Genomic DNA, 17,253 nt, shown 5'->3' with positions numbered 1-17,253 from the left:
AGTTTTGAGCGTTTGCTGTCGCTGCTGTCTCTGTGGAAGGCAACAGAAGCGAAGGCGTCACAGCACAGGCAGGAAACACGTTACTTCCTCCCTCTCGGCTGCTTCTCTAACAAGAGGACGTGCGCTGGCACACAGGGGACAGACCTCCCCTGGCCAGCGCACAGCCGGCTGTGGCTCACATGCCAGCAGCACTTTCCAGGAGCTGCCAGGGTTCTGGGAAGTCGGGTGGCAGGAGGGCAGCCCTCGGCCTGGGCCCCCAGGCCACAGAGGAAGCTCATCTCCTGCAGGGGCCTCTGGAGAGAACCGCAGGGAGGACCCTGCCTGGAGCCCTGGATTGGGACACCCACCCCAAACTGGTGCCATTTGAGCTGCCTTTCTAGCCATGCCCCAGTGCCCAGCAGGGACCTGGCACCACCAGGGCATTCAGGAACATTGGCAAAATGTCACTTGCCCTACTGGCCGCTCAGCCCTGGCTTAAAACCTACTATGGCTTCCTTGGGAGGAAGCACCTTTGCTCCCCAACTTCACCTTGGCCTTGGCCCTGCTGCTGGGCTTCCCCTGGTTCAACCAGGCAAGCTCCCCTCCCCCAACAGGTGCCTTTCCCTCTGCCTGAAACGCTGCTCACCTAACGCCCCAGACCAGGTCGGATGCCTAGGTGTCCCTGTTGGCCACCTCCCCCCCCCATGTCCCCACTCTCTTCCCCCAGCGGCTGGTACTCAGCCATTATTCTCCTGGAAATGCTCTACATCAGGTGGTGGTGGCAGCGCTAAGTCCAGCTGGGCAGGGGAGGTTCTGTCGGGACAGACAGGTCTTCCCACGGAGAAGCCTCTGTGTGGGGTGAAGCTAGAAGCCCCAGCGGATTCTGAGAGGTTGAAAGCAGAGCCCGTATCACCTCCCTTTCCCAGGCTGGACCCCAGAAACAGGGTTTATAGGGCTGAGGGGCCCCGAATTGAGGAAACCTCCATTAGCTGTGAGGAAGTTGCCACTCTGTGGCCATGAGAGTTCCAGACGGGACTCCGGTGATTTCTAAAGACAGGTTTTCTGCCCTGAGTTTCTGGTCTGGGAGGCGTACAGGCCCCACAGCCCGGCCTTCGCAAGAGAGAGGAGGCAACACCAGAGGTGACCACTGCCTTTATTGCCTCTGTGCCACGGTCCTGGGTTGGGGCTCAGAGGTCTCTGGGGGCAGCAGGCAACCCTGGGCCCAAATTATTGCTACTTGGCAAGGTTACCTTGGGGCTCCCCACAGTGCCCTGAGAATGGGTGGGGCGTGAGCATGCAAATGATATGCAAAATGACATGCAAACCAACCCAGGATCCTCCAGAGGTCTCTGGTCCATCCATGGGCGCTGGAAGGGTCAGGGGCCTGCCCACCCAGGAGGGTGCTGGGGACACCCAGGCCCCTACCCCACACTGCTGAGTGACCTGGCCCAGCCTCAGGGGTCGAGGTGTGAGGGGCTGGGGTGGGAGTCCCTGAGCATCAGGCCTGGTTCTGCCACTGGCTGGGGAAGAGCAGAAGCCTGGTCCTGAGTCAGCAGGAGGAAAGCAGGACACCACTAGGCAGCCAGATGGCCTGAGGGCCACCCTGAGAGGGGAGGGACCTGCCCTGGGTCACACAGCAAGGCAGGGGCAGAGGCGACCAGAATCCAGGCCTCCTGAGCCAGGCGGAAGCCAAAGTGCCATGGAGACTAAAGCTATAAACAACAAAGTACGCTGTGATAAATAAACAGAAAGCAAGCGGCCCAGTCCCTGATCCCCAGGCTGAGACCCTGCGCCAGCAGGCTGGCCCAGGCCTGGAGGAGGCAGGGTCCTCGGTCGTGGTGCTGAGCTGACCAGTCCAGAGGTTCCCAAAGGAGGCAGGCAGGGCCCCCGGGTCCTTGGTTACGCAGGTCAGGCTCAGTTATTATCCACAATCCACCAGGAGGCTGTGGGTTGGAGGTGGAAGTCAGGAGCCATTGGGGCCACTGCCCCTCCTGGTCCCAGGGCTGGGGAGAGGGGTCAGGCTGCAGCACACCTGGGAAGAACACAGTGCTGAGGGTGTCCGGAGCCCGCAGGTGGTCAATGAGGGTGCGCTGGAAGGCCTTACTGCAGGACGACTGCTGGTGCCTGCAGAGGGGACCGAGGCTGCAGCCATGCGCCCTTGGGTCTCCCCACACCCATCCCAGTCCTGCTGCCTGGATGCAGATCCCTGGCCTTCCTCAGGCTGGCTCCGAGCCTCAGTTTTCTCCTCCGGGAAATGGGGACAAAGGATCTGCTTCACTGGGATACCATGGGACTGAATGCAGGTGCTTGGCATAGGGTGTGCCACGCAGCAACACTGGGGTATATTTGTTGAGTGCTTACTGTGTACCTGGCACTGCACTCAGTTCTTTCCATGTCATCTCATTTAGCCCACAGGAGGCTGGAACTGCTGCCACACCCATTTTGGAAAAGAGGACTCTGGGGCTCAGGTGGGTTAGCTAACTCATCTGAGGTCACAGAGCCAGTAAGTGGGAGAGGAGGATTTGAACCCAAGCCTGACTCACCCCAGGGCCCACACTTCATAAATGGTGGCTGTCAGACCATCGCCCATACCTTCTCCAGGAGGCCTCATCCCGCCAGAACTCATACAGCGTGAAGGAGGCGCTGTCCAGCATCTTCTGTGCAGACACACTATGGGGCCAAAGAGAGGGCCAGGCCAGGCCAGGGCTGCCACCACCGCTGCCCAGCCAACCCGGGGTCCCATGGGAGCCCCGGCCCAGGTCAGCCAACCCAGCACCCCTCCCTGCTCACCCCCTCCCCACCTCAGCTGTCCCACCAGCCGGCTGAGGACTCACTGCAGACAATGGCTCTGGGCCCCTGTGAAGTCCACGTAGCAGCACAGGGCTCGGTGGAAGTCCTGCAGGGCTTCCTCTGCCACCTGGACCTGTCTCTGGGCCACAAAGATGTGCTGACAAGAGAGGTGGACAGTTAGCTGGGGCCGGGCGCAGGGGGAGGGGCTGGCCGTGGCCTCCAGGAGGACCCCAGCCTCTTGACCTGTGCCAAGTCCAGCCCACCTTGCACTGGGCTCCTGCTGCCAACCTGCCCCCGGACAAACCAGACTCCATCCTCCTCTCCCATCTCCAGGGGCGCTGCCTGATGCAGCCATTGTCCATCTTGCCCACGGTATGCTGGCCCAGCCCTGGTTGCAGAAATGCAGACGGGAACTGAGGCCCTGAGAGGGGCAGCGGTTTCTGCAGGGTCACAGAGCCCAGCACCCGCCCACCAGGCCTGAGAAGGGGCACGTGTGTGCTGCAGAGGGTGGGTGGGCAGCTGGCCCCACGAACCCTCACTTCATGGGCACCCCAGCCTTTGCAATCCAGCTGCCTGTCCCCCTCCCGGGCTCACCGAGTCGGGCCCCTTGGCCAGGTCCTCTTCATGCAGGGGTTCTAGCCGGGGGGCCTGTGAGGGACACAGAGTGTGGGCCGGGCCCTCAGCGTGGGCCTGCCTTGGGCAGATGCCGGGAAGGTCCTCCCCTGTGGGGCCCTGGGCACGTGGCCGCTCACCTTGCACTCGAGCTGGTCAATGAGCTCCTGGAGACGGTTGACCTGGAGCCGCCACTGCCTCTCGGCCTCCGAGCTCCGCCCTGGGGGCCCGTGGGGGGTCAGGATGGGCCCCTCAGGCTGGGAGGCTTCTCAGGATGGACTGAGGGACAGTGGGGGAGCAGACACCAGGAGAATAGGGGATGTGGCGCCCACCCTGGACCCTCCTTGGCCAGGCCTCCCACCCTGTCACAGGCGCACCTATGTCAGAGGAGCCAGGAGACCAGCTGGGTGACCGACTGATGCTCTTCAGGGCCCTGCGCCCTGCCCGCCAGCTGCCACGGGGCCTGCTCTGAGCTTCCACGCTCTCCTCGTCTGACCTAAGGGAAGTGGGGGGTCAGCCACTGCCCCCAGACCCACAGGGCCAAGAACTGGGGCCCGGGACAGGGCCAAGCCTGGGTGGGGCAAGACAGGCCTCCTGGGACCTTGAGGCCTAGCTCCAAAGCCAGCCACCTCTTCTCGGCCCCTCAGGGCCTCCCTGCCCGAGAACATGGGCTCCTGGACGCTGCGCTACGGAGTGTGAAGAGGCTGAGCGATGTGAGATGGGGGGACCACGGGCTACTCATGAACTGTACCCGCAGGCTGTAGGGTCCCCACGTACCTTGCGCCACGGGCCTGGGCCTCCAGGGTATCTGATGCCCCCTCCAGCGAGCTCTGCAGGGCTTGTAGCTGGCTCACCGTCTCCCGCAGCAGGAAGCGTGTCACGAACTGGTCCACCTTGGAGGCCTGCTCATACTCCTGAGGGCCGAGGGGGACAGTCACCGTTGCCATTATTCCCAGCCTGCGCGTTTACTTCTGAGTGGGGAGCTGCCTCCCTGGTCCCCTACCTCTTGCCCATTGGAGCAACAGAGGTAGTGCCAAGGGCAGGGGCATGCAAACCTGGCATGGGCAGGACAGCACTGAGGCCAGTGGGCAAGGAGGGCCTGGACCCCTCCTCATCTAGGCATGGCCTCCCTTCCTGGGGGGGGAGACCAACTCACAGGGAGGCGTCTGCCAGCTGGCATGCCTGGCTTTTGTGGACCTCATGGCCCCTTCCCTGTCAGGGCTGCCACCTTTGGCATCACCATGGCCAGGGAGGTCCTAGGCACAGCTAGGCTGGTGAGGGCTGGTGACAGGATCTCCAAGGCCCAACTTTGACACATGAGGCAAAACTCACATGCACATTGCATTCATTCATTTCTTCGTCCATGGGACAAACTTTACTGAGCCCTTCTTACTAGGAGCGGCAGACACAAGACAACCAAGTCGCTGTCCTCACCCCACCCCCAGTATTGACCCCTACCCACATCACCAGCCTCTCCCAGCCCCTCCCAAGGTGGGCGGAGAGGCAGGGGCCGGCATGCACTAGGCCCTGTGCTGCCCATCCTGGGGCTCTCAGACTCCTCAGGTCCCTGCACCTTCTGGTGCCTCAGTTTCCTCATCTATAGAGCAGGAATGATAACACTCATCACACTGAGCTGCTGGGAGGCCCTCAGGAGTTAATTCCTACATAGGACTCAGCCCAGGGCCTGGAAGTTAAGTTCCCGATACCAGGAGAAAATTTTTATTGTCAAACATAATACTAATAAGGAACCTGCCCACTGCATACCCAACAGTCATGGATGTCCTGAGAATCGCCTCACCCCCACTCCCTCCTCGCACCCCAGGATAGGAACCCTGGGGAGCCATGGTCCAGGTGCCTGTCCTCCCCCTACAGGGGGGCTGCAGAAGCTCCATCCGTCCAGGGCTTCATCTCCCTATGACCTCCTCAGCTCGGCCAGCAGGTGGGAAATCCTGGGCCAGGCTTATGAGCTGGGAGACAGGGACAGAGAAGAGGCTGGGTCCTTTCATTCTCAGAGAGGCCAGGGTTTCTGTCTCCAAGAAATCTTTCCAAAAGATTCCCTTTTGGGCACTTAAGATCATCAGTCAGTCTCTGTTGCTTGCAACCAAAGAACCTGATGACAAAAGCACCCATTCTGTGCCAGGCACAATTCCAAGAATTTCATTTAACCCTCGTAACAATACAGGAACCATAATTGACCCCATTTTGCAGATGAGAAAACTGAGACTGAGAGAGGTTAATAATCTTGGCCAAGATCACACAGCAAGTTAGTGGCAGGGCCAGAATTCAAACCAAAGCCACAGAAATTCCTCTCTATTCACCACTAAGCACCTCACATGCATTGCCTCACTTATAAATCATTAGCCTAGTTTTACAGCTGAGAAACCAAGGCCAGAAGAAGTCACAAGCTGAATGGAGCCCAGATTCACCTTTGAATTCTGGGAGGAGGAGCCCGGACCCTGGAACTGGTGACCTCAACTTATGAGGTCACAATGTGGCCTCCCAGGGCGGGGCCAGGGCCCCGAGGACAAGGCAGAGGCAGTATGGGCTGTAGCCCTCAGTGGTGATCAGCCCTGCCATGGGAAACAATAGTTCCCACAAAAGGACCAAAGCACCCAAACAGGCCCCCAAGGAGAGGCCACCTGACATGGACAAGGCTCCGTGGAAACAGTTCTTCAGCCGCCTCAAGCGGAAGAAGCAGAGTGTGAGTGTAGGGGTGGGGTGAGGTGAGGAGCCAGGCAGGGGTCAGGGGACCCTGGACAGGTTGGCGGGAAGAGATGCTAGGAGGTCTTATGGGCAGAAGTCAGAAGAGAAGGGTCAGAAAATCCCTCACAAAGATGAGGGTCCCAGGAGCCTAGATGGGTGTGGGTAGGGGTGCTGGAAGCCCAGAGGGGAGGGCAGGGGTTCCAGAACCAAGGGTGGGTGAGGCCCGGGAGCCCAGAAGGGTGGACACGAGAGGGAGTCTCCCACCCCTGGACAAATGAGTGGCGGGGCTGGCGTGGGCAGTCAGCCCTGGTTGGTACTACCGGGGCTGTGGCCACGGGAAACTCCCTTGTGCCCTGTCGTCAGCCCCAGCCCCAAAGCGGGCTACATCCTCCGCCTCCAACGGGGCAGAGGCCCTGGCCCGGGCCTCAGGGCTGGGCGGGCAGGAGGGGGTCCCAGGAAGTCAGCCTGGGGTGGGCGAGGGTTTCCAGAGGAGAGGCGGTGGTCGCCGGCGCCCAGCAGGCAGGGAAGGGCGTGCTTGTCCCCACCGGCCCGCGCGTGGAAGGGTGGCGGGAGTCCCGGGCACGCAGAGGGGCGGTCCTGGGAGGTAGGAGCCGAGCCGACGAGCTCTTTCCCCTCACGCCCTCGCCCCGTCCCCAGACCAACATCGTGCTGCTTTTCCCCGTGGACAAGTGGCAGCAGCAGCAGGCCGAAGCCGGCCGGCCGGCCGAGAGCCCGCCGCGCGCCGCGGGGGTGTCGCCCGAGGCGCCCATGCTGCGAGGAGCGGGCGACGGCGCGGAGCGGCGCGAGGGCGCGCGCGCGCGCGACATGAAGAGGATCCTGGTCCTGCTGCTGCTGCTGCTGGACGCGCGGCTGCAGGAGGAGGGTCGCCGCGCGGGGGAGCAGCCGCGCCAGCGACACCGCGGCCCTCGCCCGCGGCCCTGAGCGCCCGGCCCGGCCCCCGCCCCCCGCCCCGGGACCCGGCCCAATAAAGAGCGCGTAGCGACCCTGGCGCCCGCTAGCTCTGTCGGAGCCCTCGGGGCCGCGGGGGACGGGGAGCGAAGCCGAGGCCCAGAGCCACCGCCACGGTCTGGAGCCAGGGCTGTCTTTCGCCTTCTCCTTCGTCGTGCCAAGGGTCAGAACCAGAACCCCTCCCTTGACCTGGGGAGGGGACACCCTGCTACAGTGGCGGAGGCTGTTCCCCTTCCCCCAACATTCCAGACCCAGAGCAGATCCCGCCGGCCCAAGGGAAGACTCAGGGAGACCCAGGCTCGGCCGGGCTAGGAGGAGGGGCCTGCTTTCCATGAAAGGCCTAACACCTTCAAGAGTCCCCGCTACTCAGAAATCCCTCCTAGGCAGAGCGAGTGTCGCAGACAGACAGGCAGAATCCTGGGAACAGCCAGGATCCCACAGCCAGCGGGGCTGAGGCCCTAGACTCAGATTCTGCCTATGGAAGCACCCAGGAGAGGCTGGAATCCCTGGGCCTCTGGCCCCTCACTCCTACCTCACTGTGCTTGGTAATCCTCAAGCACTCGCCCCCCACCAGCCCCCAAGTCTTCCCCCAGTAACCTCTGTCCAATTCAGCCCTTGTCTCTCAAACCATCTTGTCCCATCCCCTTCCCTGCATTGCAGCCAAAGTCATCTTCCAAACCACTGCTTGTGCTGGGCAGCTGAGGCCAGACCCCTGGATGCCAAAATCACCGCCCTTGGCCCTGTCCAGGAGAGAGGATGGGTCCACGGAGTTTTCATGGTGCGGAGGGGGCTTCTGAGGACAAAGGTCACAATGAGTCCAAGCCATACTGCCACTTACGGTTTCCAGTGTGAGGCTCACTCCCTAAATCACTCACATGAGGCCAAGCACACTTTCCTGCCCAGGTGCTTCTCATGAATCCAATTCCACACCCTAATGCCACCCCCAGCCCTGCCAAACCTGCAGCCTGCCTTCCTGCCACACACTGGTGACCAACCTCAGAATGCCCCTTTTGGGGGCAGATACAGTAGGAGTGAAGGTCCCAAATCACTAGAGCCACCAGGCAGCTTCTTTTGCTGAAGATGCATTTTTTTTTTTTTTTGAGACAGAGTCCTGCTTTGTCACCCCCACTAGAGTGCAGTGGCGTCATCATAGTTCACTACAACCTCAAACTCCTGAGCTGAGGCGATCCTCCTGCCTCAGCCTCCCGAGTAGCTAGGACTACAGGTGCGTGCCACTGCACCCGGCTAATTTTTCTATTTTTAGTAGAGACGGAGGTCTCAATCTTGCTCAGGCTGGTCTCAAACTCCTGACCTCAAGCAATCCTGCCACCTCGGCCTCCCAGAGTGTTAGGATTACAGGTGTGAGCCCTTGCACCCAGCCTATAGATGTACTTTTGTCACTGTCAACACAATCAACATCCCTCCACATTGCCTGCATCAGGCTGGAGGTTGCATGACCCTGCTTATGAGAACTACCATCTCTACGGTTACAATCAGGGCAACCCTGTTTTTGCAGGGGGCCAGCCTCCTGGCCATATGTGATTGGTCCAAGCTGGTCCTATGAGCCCCTTCCCTGCAACTGTAATTCAGGAGCTGGAAGAGACCATGTTTTCCACATGAACATGCACAAGCTAAAGTCAGTTTTCAGAAGAATAAAAACACAATGCAAAGACAGTGCACAACCTGGGTTCCCCACAGCCCTACATGGTCAGACCCTACTCCTGAAACCTGATTTCACCCTTGCCTTTGGTATCCCTAAGACAAGATCCTTGTAATAAAAAGTCCTGTTTTAGCTTACGTTCACCTGAGTGAGTTTTCTACTTGCAATCAAGATGATCCTAAAGACCAAATGAGGCTTGGCAGAGACAAGCGGCCTGTTTTCTGTGTGTGATGATTACTACTACCTTTTAGAGAGAGAAGCTGAGCCCAGAGAAAAACCAGGACTTGCTCAAGATTGCACAGTGGTGTCAGTTTCAGGACTAAGTCATAAACTCAGGCCCACGTGAGTCCATCTGAGGAAGCCCCTGAAGATGGAGCCCCTATGTGGGCTGCCTGGGCCCCTCAGGGCTGAGCGCACAGAGATCCCCAGAGTAGCTATAGATCTGTGATTAAGAGCTTTTTCTCTTAGCGCTTAGAGGGGAGGAGCCTCACATGTGGCTCGAGTACATCAGATAATCCGAAGTGGTTTTGGGAAGGCATCAGACTGGTTGTGCTGCGCAGCTGAGGCCAGACCGCTGGATGCTAAAGTCGCTGCCCTTGGCCCCGTCCGGGAGAGAGGATGGGTCCAGGAGTTTTCATGGGGGGGGGGGGCTGTGTTAGCACGGCCAGTGCTGAGAACTGAGGTCACAATTGAGTCCAATCCAAGTTCTTTTTTTCCTTCCTCCTTTGACCAGCCCCTCCTCCACCTCCACAACCAGGAACTTCTGCGGCCAAGCCCGGGTGAGAGACGCCAGGAGGCTGCCTGGGGCTCAAGGGCCAGGCTGGACTCCTGGGTGCCTAAGGGGGATATATGTCCAGATGGCCTGGCCACAAGGCGCCTTCATTCCCAGAGCTCTGTTCCTCCGGGTGGCTTCTCGATATCTAAGAGGATTTGGCCTGGCCCTCTCGGCATCGACCTCAGCAAGGCCCGGGGGGCCGGAGCCGCACAGCAGAGGCGAGTCCCGCGAGCTGGGGCCCGGCGCGGGCGGAGACTGACGCCAGGGGCGGGGCCGCAGCGGCCCCAAGAGGTGGGGCTTCACGACCAGGGGGCGGAGCCAAGAGTTGGAAAGGATAGTTATCTGGCCCCGGAAAAGGGGGTCTTAGGCCCAGGACTCGGGGCCAAGACCCCATCCTGGAGGATAGAGAGGGGCCTCGCGGACAAGGCGCAGCCGCGCGGAGGGGGCGGGCCCGGAAGGTGGCGTCGGCGTCCCGGAGCCGCCGGGCCCGCGCGTGGCCCTCAGGAAGCCGCGCCGCGGTGGTGGTGGACCCGGGCTCGGGCTTCACCAAGGCGGGCTTCGCGGGCGAGGCCCAGCCGCGCGTAGTGCTGAAGACCTCCAGCCTGGTGCCCAGCTGGGACCGGCCCGTGCTGCCCGGCGCGCCGGGCTGCGAGCTGGCGGGCGGCGTGGCGCGGGCGCACCCCATCAAGCACGGCGTGGTGGTGGACTGGGAGGCGCTGGAAGGGCTGTGGGAGCGCCTGCTAGTGGCCGGCCTGCGGGTGTGCCCAGAGCAGTGGCCAGTGCTGGTGAGCGACTCGCCATCGGCACCGCCCGCGGGCCGCGAGAGGGTGGCCGAGCTGCTGTTCGAGGCCCTGGCAGTGCCCGCGTGCCACATGGCCAGCACCGCGTTGTTGGCGCTCTGCTCCACCGGCGCGTTCACCGGGCTGGCAGTGGAGGCGGGCGCGGGCGTGTGCCACGCAACGCCCATCTACGCGAGTCATTCGTGGCACGAGGCCACCTTCCGCCTGGACGTGGCAGGCAGCACCCTGTCGCGCTACCTGCGGGAGCTGCTGGTGTCAGGGTTCCCCTACCTCCAGCAGCAGGCCCTGACCCGCAAGGCCATCACACAGCTCAAGAAGCGCTGCTGCTACGTGTCACTGGACTTCGAGCGCGATCTGCATAACCCTGCCCGCCACCATCCGGCCAGCTTCTTAATGAGCAATGGGTGTTCTGTCCACCTAAGCAGCGAGCGCTTCCTCTGCCCCGAACCCATCTTCCAGCCAGGCCTGGTAGGCCAGGCTGAGCCAGGACTGCACGTGCTGGCCTTCCAGGCGCTGCAGAAGATGCCCGACACCCTGCGGGAGCGGCTGGCTCACACCGTGGTGCTGGCCGGAGGCTCCACGCTTTTCCCTGGCTTCCCTGAGCGCCTGGAAAAGGAGCTGGAGGCGCAGTGCCAGTGCCATGGCTTCACGGCCCTGCGGCCCCACCTGGTGGCCAATCCGCGGCGTGGCACGGCCGTGTGGACAGGCGGCTCCATGGTGGCCTCTTTGTGCTCCTTCCAACGCAGCTGGATGACCCGGGGCATGTACCAGGAGTATGGCTCCAGGTTGGTGCACGAAGTGTTCAACTGAGTCAGGCTGGACTGGCGTGGGTGGTGCCACGGGGGCTGCAGAGGCCCTGGGCTGAGGTGCAGCTCTATCAGAAGCATTGAGTGCCAGATAAAGAGTCTCATGTTTGGAGCTGGTGGGGTCATTGTGTATCCATGGGCCACCTCCTACCCTTTTCTGGGCCTGGAGAAGGTGGTTAGGGGCTATGGGACCCTCATTTTTGACCTGCAGTTTGAATCCCCCAACCACTGCCAGTTCAGAGAATGCCAGTCCAGCTGCCCAGCCCCAGGGCCATTTCCTTGGCAAAAGGAAGGTGATGCCACCACTTGTGTCCACACCACAGATAGGGAAGTCCCCTCATCCCCTCATCATGTACCATTTGGACACACATTCCATGCCAGGTCCCAAGGGGCAGCTCTGAAAAGCTACTAAATCGCTCACTTGAAAGCAACCAGAAGCCCTGTCCCCAACTGTGTGCTCAGGTGATTGTTGACTCCGGGGGCCTCAGTTTCCCCTTCTGTAAAAGGTAGTGTCAGGCTCACTGCTCCCTCCCCCTCATAAGAGCTACAGGGCAAAGGGAGGTGAAGACATTTCTTAAAAGGAACACACAAAGGGTGGGGTGGCTTATTATTTGAAGTCACCACCCAAGGTCCTGGCGTCCTGGCTGTCAGCACTGTTTATGCTTGTGCACACACGTATCCACACATGTGCACAAACACACAGGTGCACACATACCTGGTTCCTCACATATGTCCTCGGGCCAGACCCTGCCCCATAGGCTCCATGCACCAGCATGAGCCTGAGGACTTGTGTGAGCACAGCACCGCCCCACCCCCCAGCTCATCCCTGCCGGGTCCTGGGTTCCCTGAAGTCCCACAACCGTTACCAATGACCAATAATAAAAACAGCAGCAGCAGCTCCAGTATAAAGCACGTACTGTGTGCCAGGCATTGTTCTGGGTGCTGGGAGCGGAGAATGACTGTGGGGGTAGGCTCTATGATCCCTGGCTCACAGATGAGGAAACTGAGGCCCAGAGAGTAAGGGGGCACAGGCACAAAGTGGAAGAGCCAAGATTGGAACCCAGGCCTCTAGCTCCACAGCCCTGAGCCAAGACAGTGGCCAGCAGACACCCCCGCCTCACTGTGGGCCCCCCACCATCAGCCACTCCACTCACCAGCTTGGTGGCGTCCATGGCAGTGAGCACTGCGCGATTCAGCGACTCCAACGCCGCCAGCACAGGCCGGTAGACACCCAGGTGTTCTGAGAAGTAGTCTGTGGGCAGAGTTGGTGCTCAGGGGTTCCTGGGCCCCCCACCCATCTACCCAGCCTGGAATTCGGCAGCCAAGCAGGCCTCGTATCCCAAGCCCAGCCCATCCTGTCCCATCAGGTGACCAGCAACAGCCCCCTTGCCACAGCCACCCACCCAGGGGGCCCGGGAGACAAGAGCTCCCATGGGCCTACTCACCACACAGTTTTTCCGTTTCTAAATTGCTGCAGGGAAAAGAGAAGGTGCCCTTCAGACCTTTAGACTCGGCCTGGTAAACTGGGAAGGCAATGCCCCTGCCCCCAACCAACTCCCAACTCAGCCTGACCAGGAGGTGACCCCTGCTCCACCCCAGATTAAGTTGCTCCGTGGGCAGAGTCCTTGTTGGGGAGGAGAAAGGGTACTACTGTCCCTGTCAAACGCTCTGCAGGCAAAGGCTCAGACCCACTCTTGGCCTCCGAGGGGACCTCAGGCCAGGGGGAGACAGATGTGGACACGGGCCAGAGAGGAGTGGTCAGAGCTGGGAAGGGGAATCAGGACCAGGTGGGGAATGGGGTATTCACTTCATAGGTCAGGGAGGGCTTCCAGAGAAGGGGCTGCCCAAACTAGGTCTGGAAGGACAAGGAATTCGGGGAGGCTGGGGGGGGAGGGGAACACCACAGACAAAGGCTCCAGCCCAAGTCTCGGGGGCCTTGAATGCCTCCGAGAGTCTGCCATTTATCCTAAAGAGAGAAGGGAAGTGAGAGGAAGCAACAGCTGTGCATGCGTGTGCACCCATGTGCGGGAGCACAGAGAGGAGTGTGCACACTCTTGCCAAGACGTGTATATGTGGGAGCACACACAGGGAGGTGTGTGTGTTCGTGCACCTGCATTACTGGGTGGAAGCAGGCGGGGCCCAGCTGTCCCCAGGCATCCTCTGGTCCCTGCAGGAATCAGGAAAGGAGGGCTGAGCCACGGGTGGTGACTCAGACTTGGCTATTTTTGGGGTCCCAGCTGGAAGCAGTGTAGTGGGCAAGGCTGGAGCTGGGGAGGGGTGGGCGGGCTGGTTAAGTTGGCACCAAGCCTTAGCACCTTTCTCCCTGCCCCCAACCGCAAGAGTCCTCCAAAAAGAACAGAGGCAGCAGGGGACACAGTGGGGGTAGAGACAACCTAGCCTTGCATCCACCCATGGCCCAACCATCCCCTCTCTCGTACTCACTCGGTGAAATGCCCATCAATGCCGCTGAACAGTTCCCGCAGCTCCCCTGGGCTGAGAACCCCATCGGCAAAGTAATTCTGGAATTCCTCAAATGAGAGCTTACCATCATCTGGGGTGGGGGGAGGACAGGGAGAAAAGTAGGTATCCCTGACCCCTGACTGCACCCCTGCCGCCAGGTCCAGGGTCCCCAGAGGCCTCGTCACATCTCACAACCACCCAGCCAGGTGGGATGGGAGACTGAGCTCAGTGGGGAGCCTGATTATTGGGGACAAAAGGACTGGGGTCCTCAAAGATGTCCACTGAAGGCAACAGGACCCACTGGGGACTGGGCAGTACACACATGGCTTTGGGTAGGGACTCAATAAATGTTTCCTAAATGAAGACACAAACAGGCTAGGACATGGCCAGAGCATGGCAGGGCCTCAACGTCACTTGGGAGGACTTGGAAGCCAAGTCTTTGCCCTAGATGCTGGCCAGCCTTGCTCCAGGGCCAAGGGAACCCCTGTGTTCTGGACCCGGGACCTTCACAGAGAAGCCACAGGGCAGATGAAATCTTCCTGAGAGTTGGAGCCTCTGGACGAAGCAGCAGGCTGGCTCAGGAGGGAATGAGCTCCCCAGCACAGGGGGCATGTGAGCAGAGGCGGACAGCAGTTGAGTGGGACACTCAAAGACACTGAGACTTGGCCTGAATGATGTGCAAGGTCTCTGAGCAGATGAGTGGGGGGAGCCCAGCCGGGGAGGGTAGGAGCCTCCCCCGACAGAGGCCCTGATCCAAGTGGTGGCAGGTGTCCCGACAACAGGTTGGGACAAACATTTCCACCAATGTGAAGAGACCCAAGGAGAAGGGGCAAAGGGTGGGGACATGCCCTGTCTCAAGAAGGGTGAGACACAAGAGGGTCTGAAGACCCAGACGAAGGAGCTCAGGGCTGGCTGCCGCCTCAGGGCACAGCGGGCTGCTCCAGGCCATCGAGGGGCAGCAACCTGTTGCTTGCTGCATCCTCTAGGGCTCTGCTGGAGCTTCCAAGGCTTTCCCAGAACAGGGCCTGAGACTGCGCAGGACCCAGGGCAGGGGAGCTGACCCTCTGGGCACTGGACCCAGCTTTATCTTTGATCAAGGGGTGGGTTTAACTGTGTCCTACACGCCCGCCCTGGGTCCAGATGGTTGGTCATATGGGAAGCTACTAGGCCCTCTACAATCTGAGTAGAGTCTCCCAAAGGGCTTCGTCTCCAGTACCTCACCCTTCCAAGCCCCTCACGCAGGGAGCCCAGGACCAAGGGACCAACTGTCACAAAGACCCGGGCTGGAGGCCCACCAGTCAAAGGCTGTGTGACCTCAGGCAGCCTGCTTCACCTCTCTGGGCCTCTGCTCATTTGTGAAATGGGGTGAAGAATTCCAACCTAGCTGGTGGCTGTGAGGACAGCACCAGGTCATGTACAGCAAATAGCCATCAGTGTGCCAGGGTGCTACAGGAAAGCAAGCCACTGCCTCCAGCCCCTGGCCAGACCACACTGCCTCTGCGCTCCATCCTGCCAAACTTGGCTCAGACCACACTTTTTCTGGGAAGGATGCCTCGATTGATTCTCTTGAAGATTTTTCTCCACTCTAGACTGTGCCCTCCCTACCCCGCAACTCTCCCCTGGACCCGATGGATGTCCCCCACCGTGCCTCCCTCTGTGGGACCCAGGGGAAGCCACACTCACCATTCTTGTCTGCTCTTCGGAAAACCTAGAGGACAAGGGGTGGGGGGAGGGAGCTGTGAGTGGGGCCCCCACCCAACCCCACCCATCCCGACAGGGCTCCAGCTGGCCTGCCTGCCCCCTGCCTTGCCTTTCCTCCTGCCCAGCCTGGTCCCAACCCCCTGCCCAGCTCAGCCCTCCAGGAGCTTTTCCTGCAGGAGGCACGGGAAGAGCACACAGCAGGTGCTGCCCTTGCTCACTTCGGCAGGGCCTGGCCTCCCAGGGAGGGGAGTGCTCCAGGCCGGCTCCCTACATCCGTCCCTCCTATACCCAGAGTCCAGCCCAAGTTCTGTCTGATGCATCAGCCCTTGGTATGGTCCCAGCTTGAGGAAGTTTGGGGAGATGGGCCAAGATGCGGCCTAAGGATCCTGGGCAGCTGTCCCAGACCTGAACCCGCAACCCTGCTGTGTGACCATGGTCTATCCCAGACTCTACCTTCTCTGCGCTGTTTCCTTGTGTGCTTTCTGGAGACAGACACTACCAGGCAGTGGCTAGTCTTTTCTTTGCAGGTGCCTCAGTTTTCTCACTAGCACACAGGGGAGCAGCCTGGGCTTAACCCTTTCCAGGCTGGGGCTTCCTATGAGGCTGACTCTGTGAGGCCCTTGGAAAGGCGTGTGTATTCACATACGTGTGCGACGGGGAGTGAGGGTGGCAGAAGGCAGGGTCAGCAGATTTTATTTATGGAGAAGCAGAGATAAAGGGCAACAGAGGCAGAGAGGAGCGGAGTCAAGACAGATTTTGCTCCTCTCCCAGGGACCAGTGCTCCCAGGTCACCCAAAGCAGCCCAGCAAGGGGGAGACCAGTAGGCCTGGCAAGGAGGGGCAGGCGAAAGCCTGGGCAAAGAGTCCCCATGGGCTCCAGGTCCTGAACGCCAACCCCCTCCAGCTGTTTTCTCAGGGTCAGTGAAGCTCAGGAATGACTCTAATCCCTAACCTGACCAGAGAAGGTCTGTCACTGGCTTAGGGTCACACAGCAGCCCAGTGAGGTCTGGGTGGGGTAGATGGAGATACTTAGCGGGGACAGGGGTGCTAAGCTGGGAATGTCCCTGCCTCCACATGTGACCTGGGACATAACCCCTTAGGCCTTGGTTTTCCTACCTGGGAAATGGGAGGGGGTGCCTTCCAGCCAGGAGGGCTGTGGTCAAGGTGCTGAGTCACTGGGGTCACTGGGGAGGGGGCAATGGCACAGCCTTTTCCTCTGGTGGGGACTTCTGGAGTGGGGGCATGAGAGGGCCAAGACAGGGCAGAGAAGGGGCTGCAGGGCCACCACTGCCCCTGGTAGTGGCGGGGGAGCACAGACCACAGATGATGACTGTTGGCAGCCTTTACCAACTGTGGGACTCCACTGCCTTCGGGTCGGGCCTGAGGCACTTGGGTCAGGAGTGAGGACCTCCTTATGCTTCCACCCCTGCCACCCTGTCAGTCCAGCCCGGGGCCACCAGAGTGGGCACAGTGACTGCTGCTGTGATTAAGTGTTGACAGCCCCCACCCTCACCAGACACACAGATGGGTGGGTTTGGGGTGGGGGCAGCAAGGGCAGTGACACTGGAGCAGACAGAGACAAGGGGAGACTCGGAGAGACAGAGAACTGGAGACACAAAGGCAGCGAGGTCAAGATAAGGGAGACCCAGACAAACTGTAGTGAGAGGGAGAGACAGAGACAGAGACAGACGCAGAGACGGGGCCAGGGAGACACAGGGAGAGACGCGATCGCGACCCGGGGAGGCCCCGCGAGAGACACCGCCCGCGCCCCACTCACGTCCTGGAAGAGCGCGTGTCCGGCGGGCCCGGCGTCGGGCGTGGGCTCGGGGCGCCGCGGGGGCCGGGGCGCGGGCGGCCGGAGCAGGCACACGGCGAGCAGCCCCGCGCACGCCATGGCGCCGCCCGCTCGGCTCGGGCTCGGCTGCGGCTCGCTCCGGCCCCGGACTCCGCCGCCGCGGACTCGGCGGGGCTGGGGGACGCCCGCCCATTGGCGCCGACG

At 60.9% G+C, this 17,253-nt stretch overlaps 2 protein-coding genes across 5 annotated transcripts; one reads left to right on the top strand and one right to left on the bottom strand.

Moving 5' to 3' along the window:
- Window positions 1-1,115: 1,115 nt before the first annotated feature.
- On the bottom strand, window positions 1,116-17,219 carry NECAB3 (N-terminal EF-hand calcium binding protein 3). Of its 4 annotated transcripts, XM_045528799.1 has the most exons (14): window positions 17,032-17,219; window positions 15,238-15,262; window positions 13,537-13,645; window positions 12,540-12,565; window positions 12,249-12,346; window positions 4,159-4,295; window positions 3,759-3,877; window positions 3,522-3,601; window positions 3,364-3,417; window positions 3,033-3,157; window positions 2,814-2,926; window positions 2,572-2,649; window positions 2,012-2,103; window positions 1,116-1,922 (listed from the first exon to the last, which is right to left on the bottom strand). In XM_045528799.1, exons 1-14 carry the CDS (start codon window positions 17,146-17,148, stop codon window positions 1,692-1,694), a joined length of 1,404 nt encoding a protein of 467 aa, XP_045384755.1. In that variant the 5' UTR covers window positions 17,149-17,219; the 3' UTR covers window positions 1,116-1,691. The 4 variants fall into 4 exon arrangements, with proteins under 4 accessions (XP_045384755.1, XP_045384756.1, XP_045384757.1 ...); XM_045528800.1 differs by lacking the exons at window positions 12,540-12,565; window positions 17,032-17,219 and adding an exon at window positions 15,709-16,362; XM_045528801.1 differs by lacking the exon at window positions 3,033-3,157 and having other exon boundaries at window positions 1,719-1,922; window positions 17,032-17,151.
- On the top strand, window positions 5,875-7,041 carry C17H20orf144 (chromosome 17 C20orf144 homolog). The gene is made up of 2 exons (XM_045528808.1): window positions 5,875-6,082; window positions 6,742-7,041. Exons 1-2 carry the CDS (start codon window positions 5,957-5,959, stop codon window positions 7,024-7,026), a joined length of 411 nt encoding a protein of 136 aa, XP_045384764.1. The 5' UTR covers window positions 5,875-5,956; the 3' UTR covers window positions 7,027-7,041.
- Window positions 17,220-17,253: the final 34 nt, after the last annotated feature.

This window comes from Lemur catta, chromosome 17 (genome assembly GCF_020740605.2).
Source record: "Lemur catta isolate mLemCat1 chromosome 17, mLemCat1.pri, whole genome shotgun sequence".
Lineage (NCBI taxonomy): Eukaryota > Metazoa > Chordata > Mammalia > Primates > Lemuridae > Lemur > Lemur catta.
The sequence above is the reverse complement of the archived record's forward strand: the minus strand, read 5'-3'. Positions and strand labels throughout refer to the sequence as shown.

What these genes read in the sequence shown, in the direction of transcription:
- C17H20orf144 (XM_045528808.1), top strand. Translation starts at nt 5,957, where the DNA reads ATGGGAAACAATAGTTCCCACAAAAGGACCAAAGCACCCAAACAGGCC. An exon ending in TCAAGCGGAAGAAGCAGAGT is followed by an intron (nt 6,083 to 6,741) that starts GTGAGTGTAGGG and finishes CCCCGTCCCCAG; the next exon opens with ACCAACATCGTGCTGCTTTT.
- NECAB3 (XM_045528799.1), bottom strand. Translation starts at nt 17,148, where the DNA reads ATGGCGTGCGCGGGGCTGCTCGCCGTGTGCCTGCTCCGGCCGCCCGCG. An exon ending in GCCCAGAGCCATTGTCTGCA is followed by an intron (nt 2,650 to 2,813) that starts GTGAGTCCTCAG and finishes TTGGCCCCATAG; the next exon opens with TGTGTCTGCACAGAAGATGC. An exon ending in GATGAGGCCTCCTGGAGAAG is followed by an intron (nt 2,104 to 2,571) that starts GTATGGGCGATG and finishes TCCCCTCTGCAG; the next exon opens with GCACCAGCAGTCGTCCTGCA.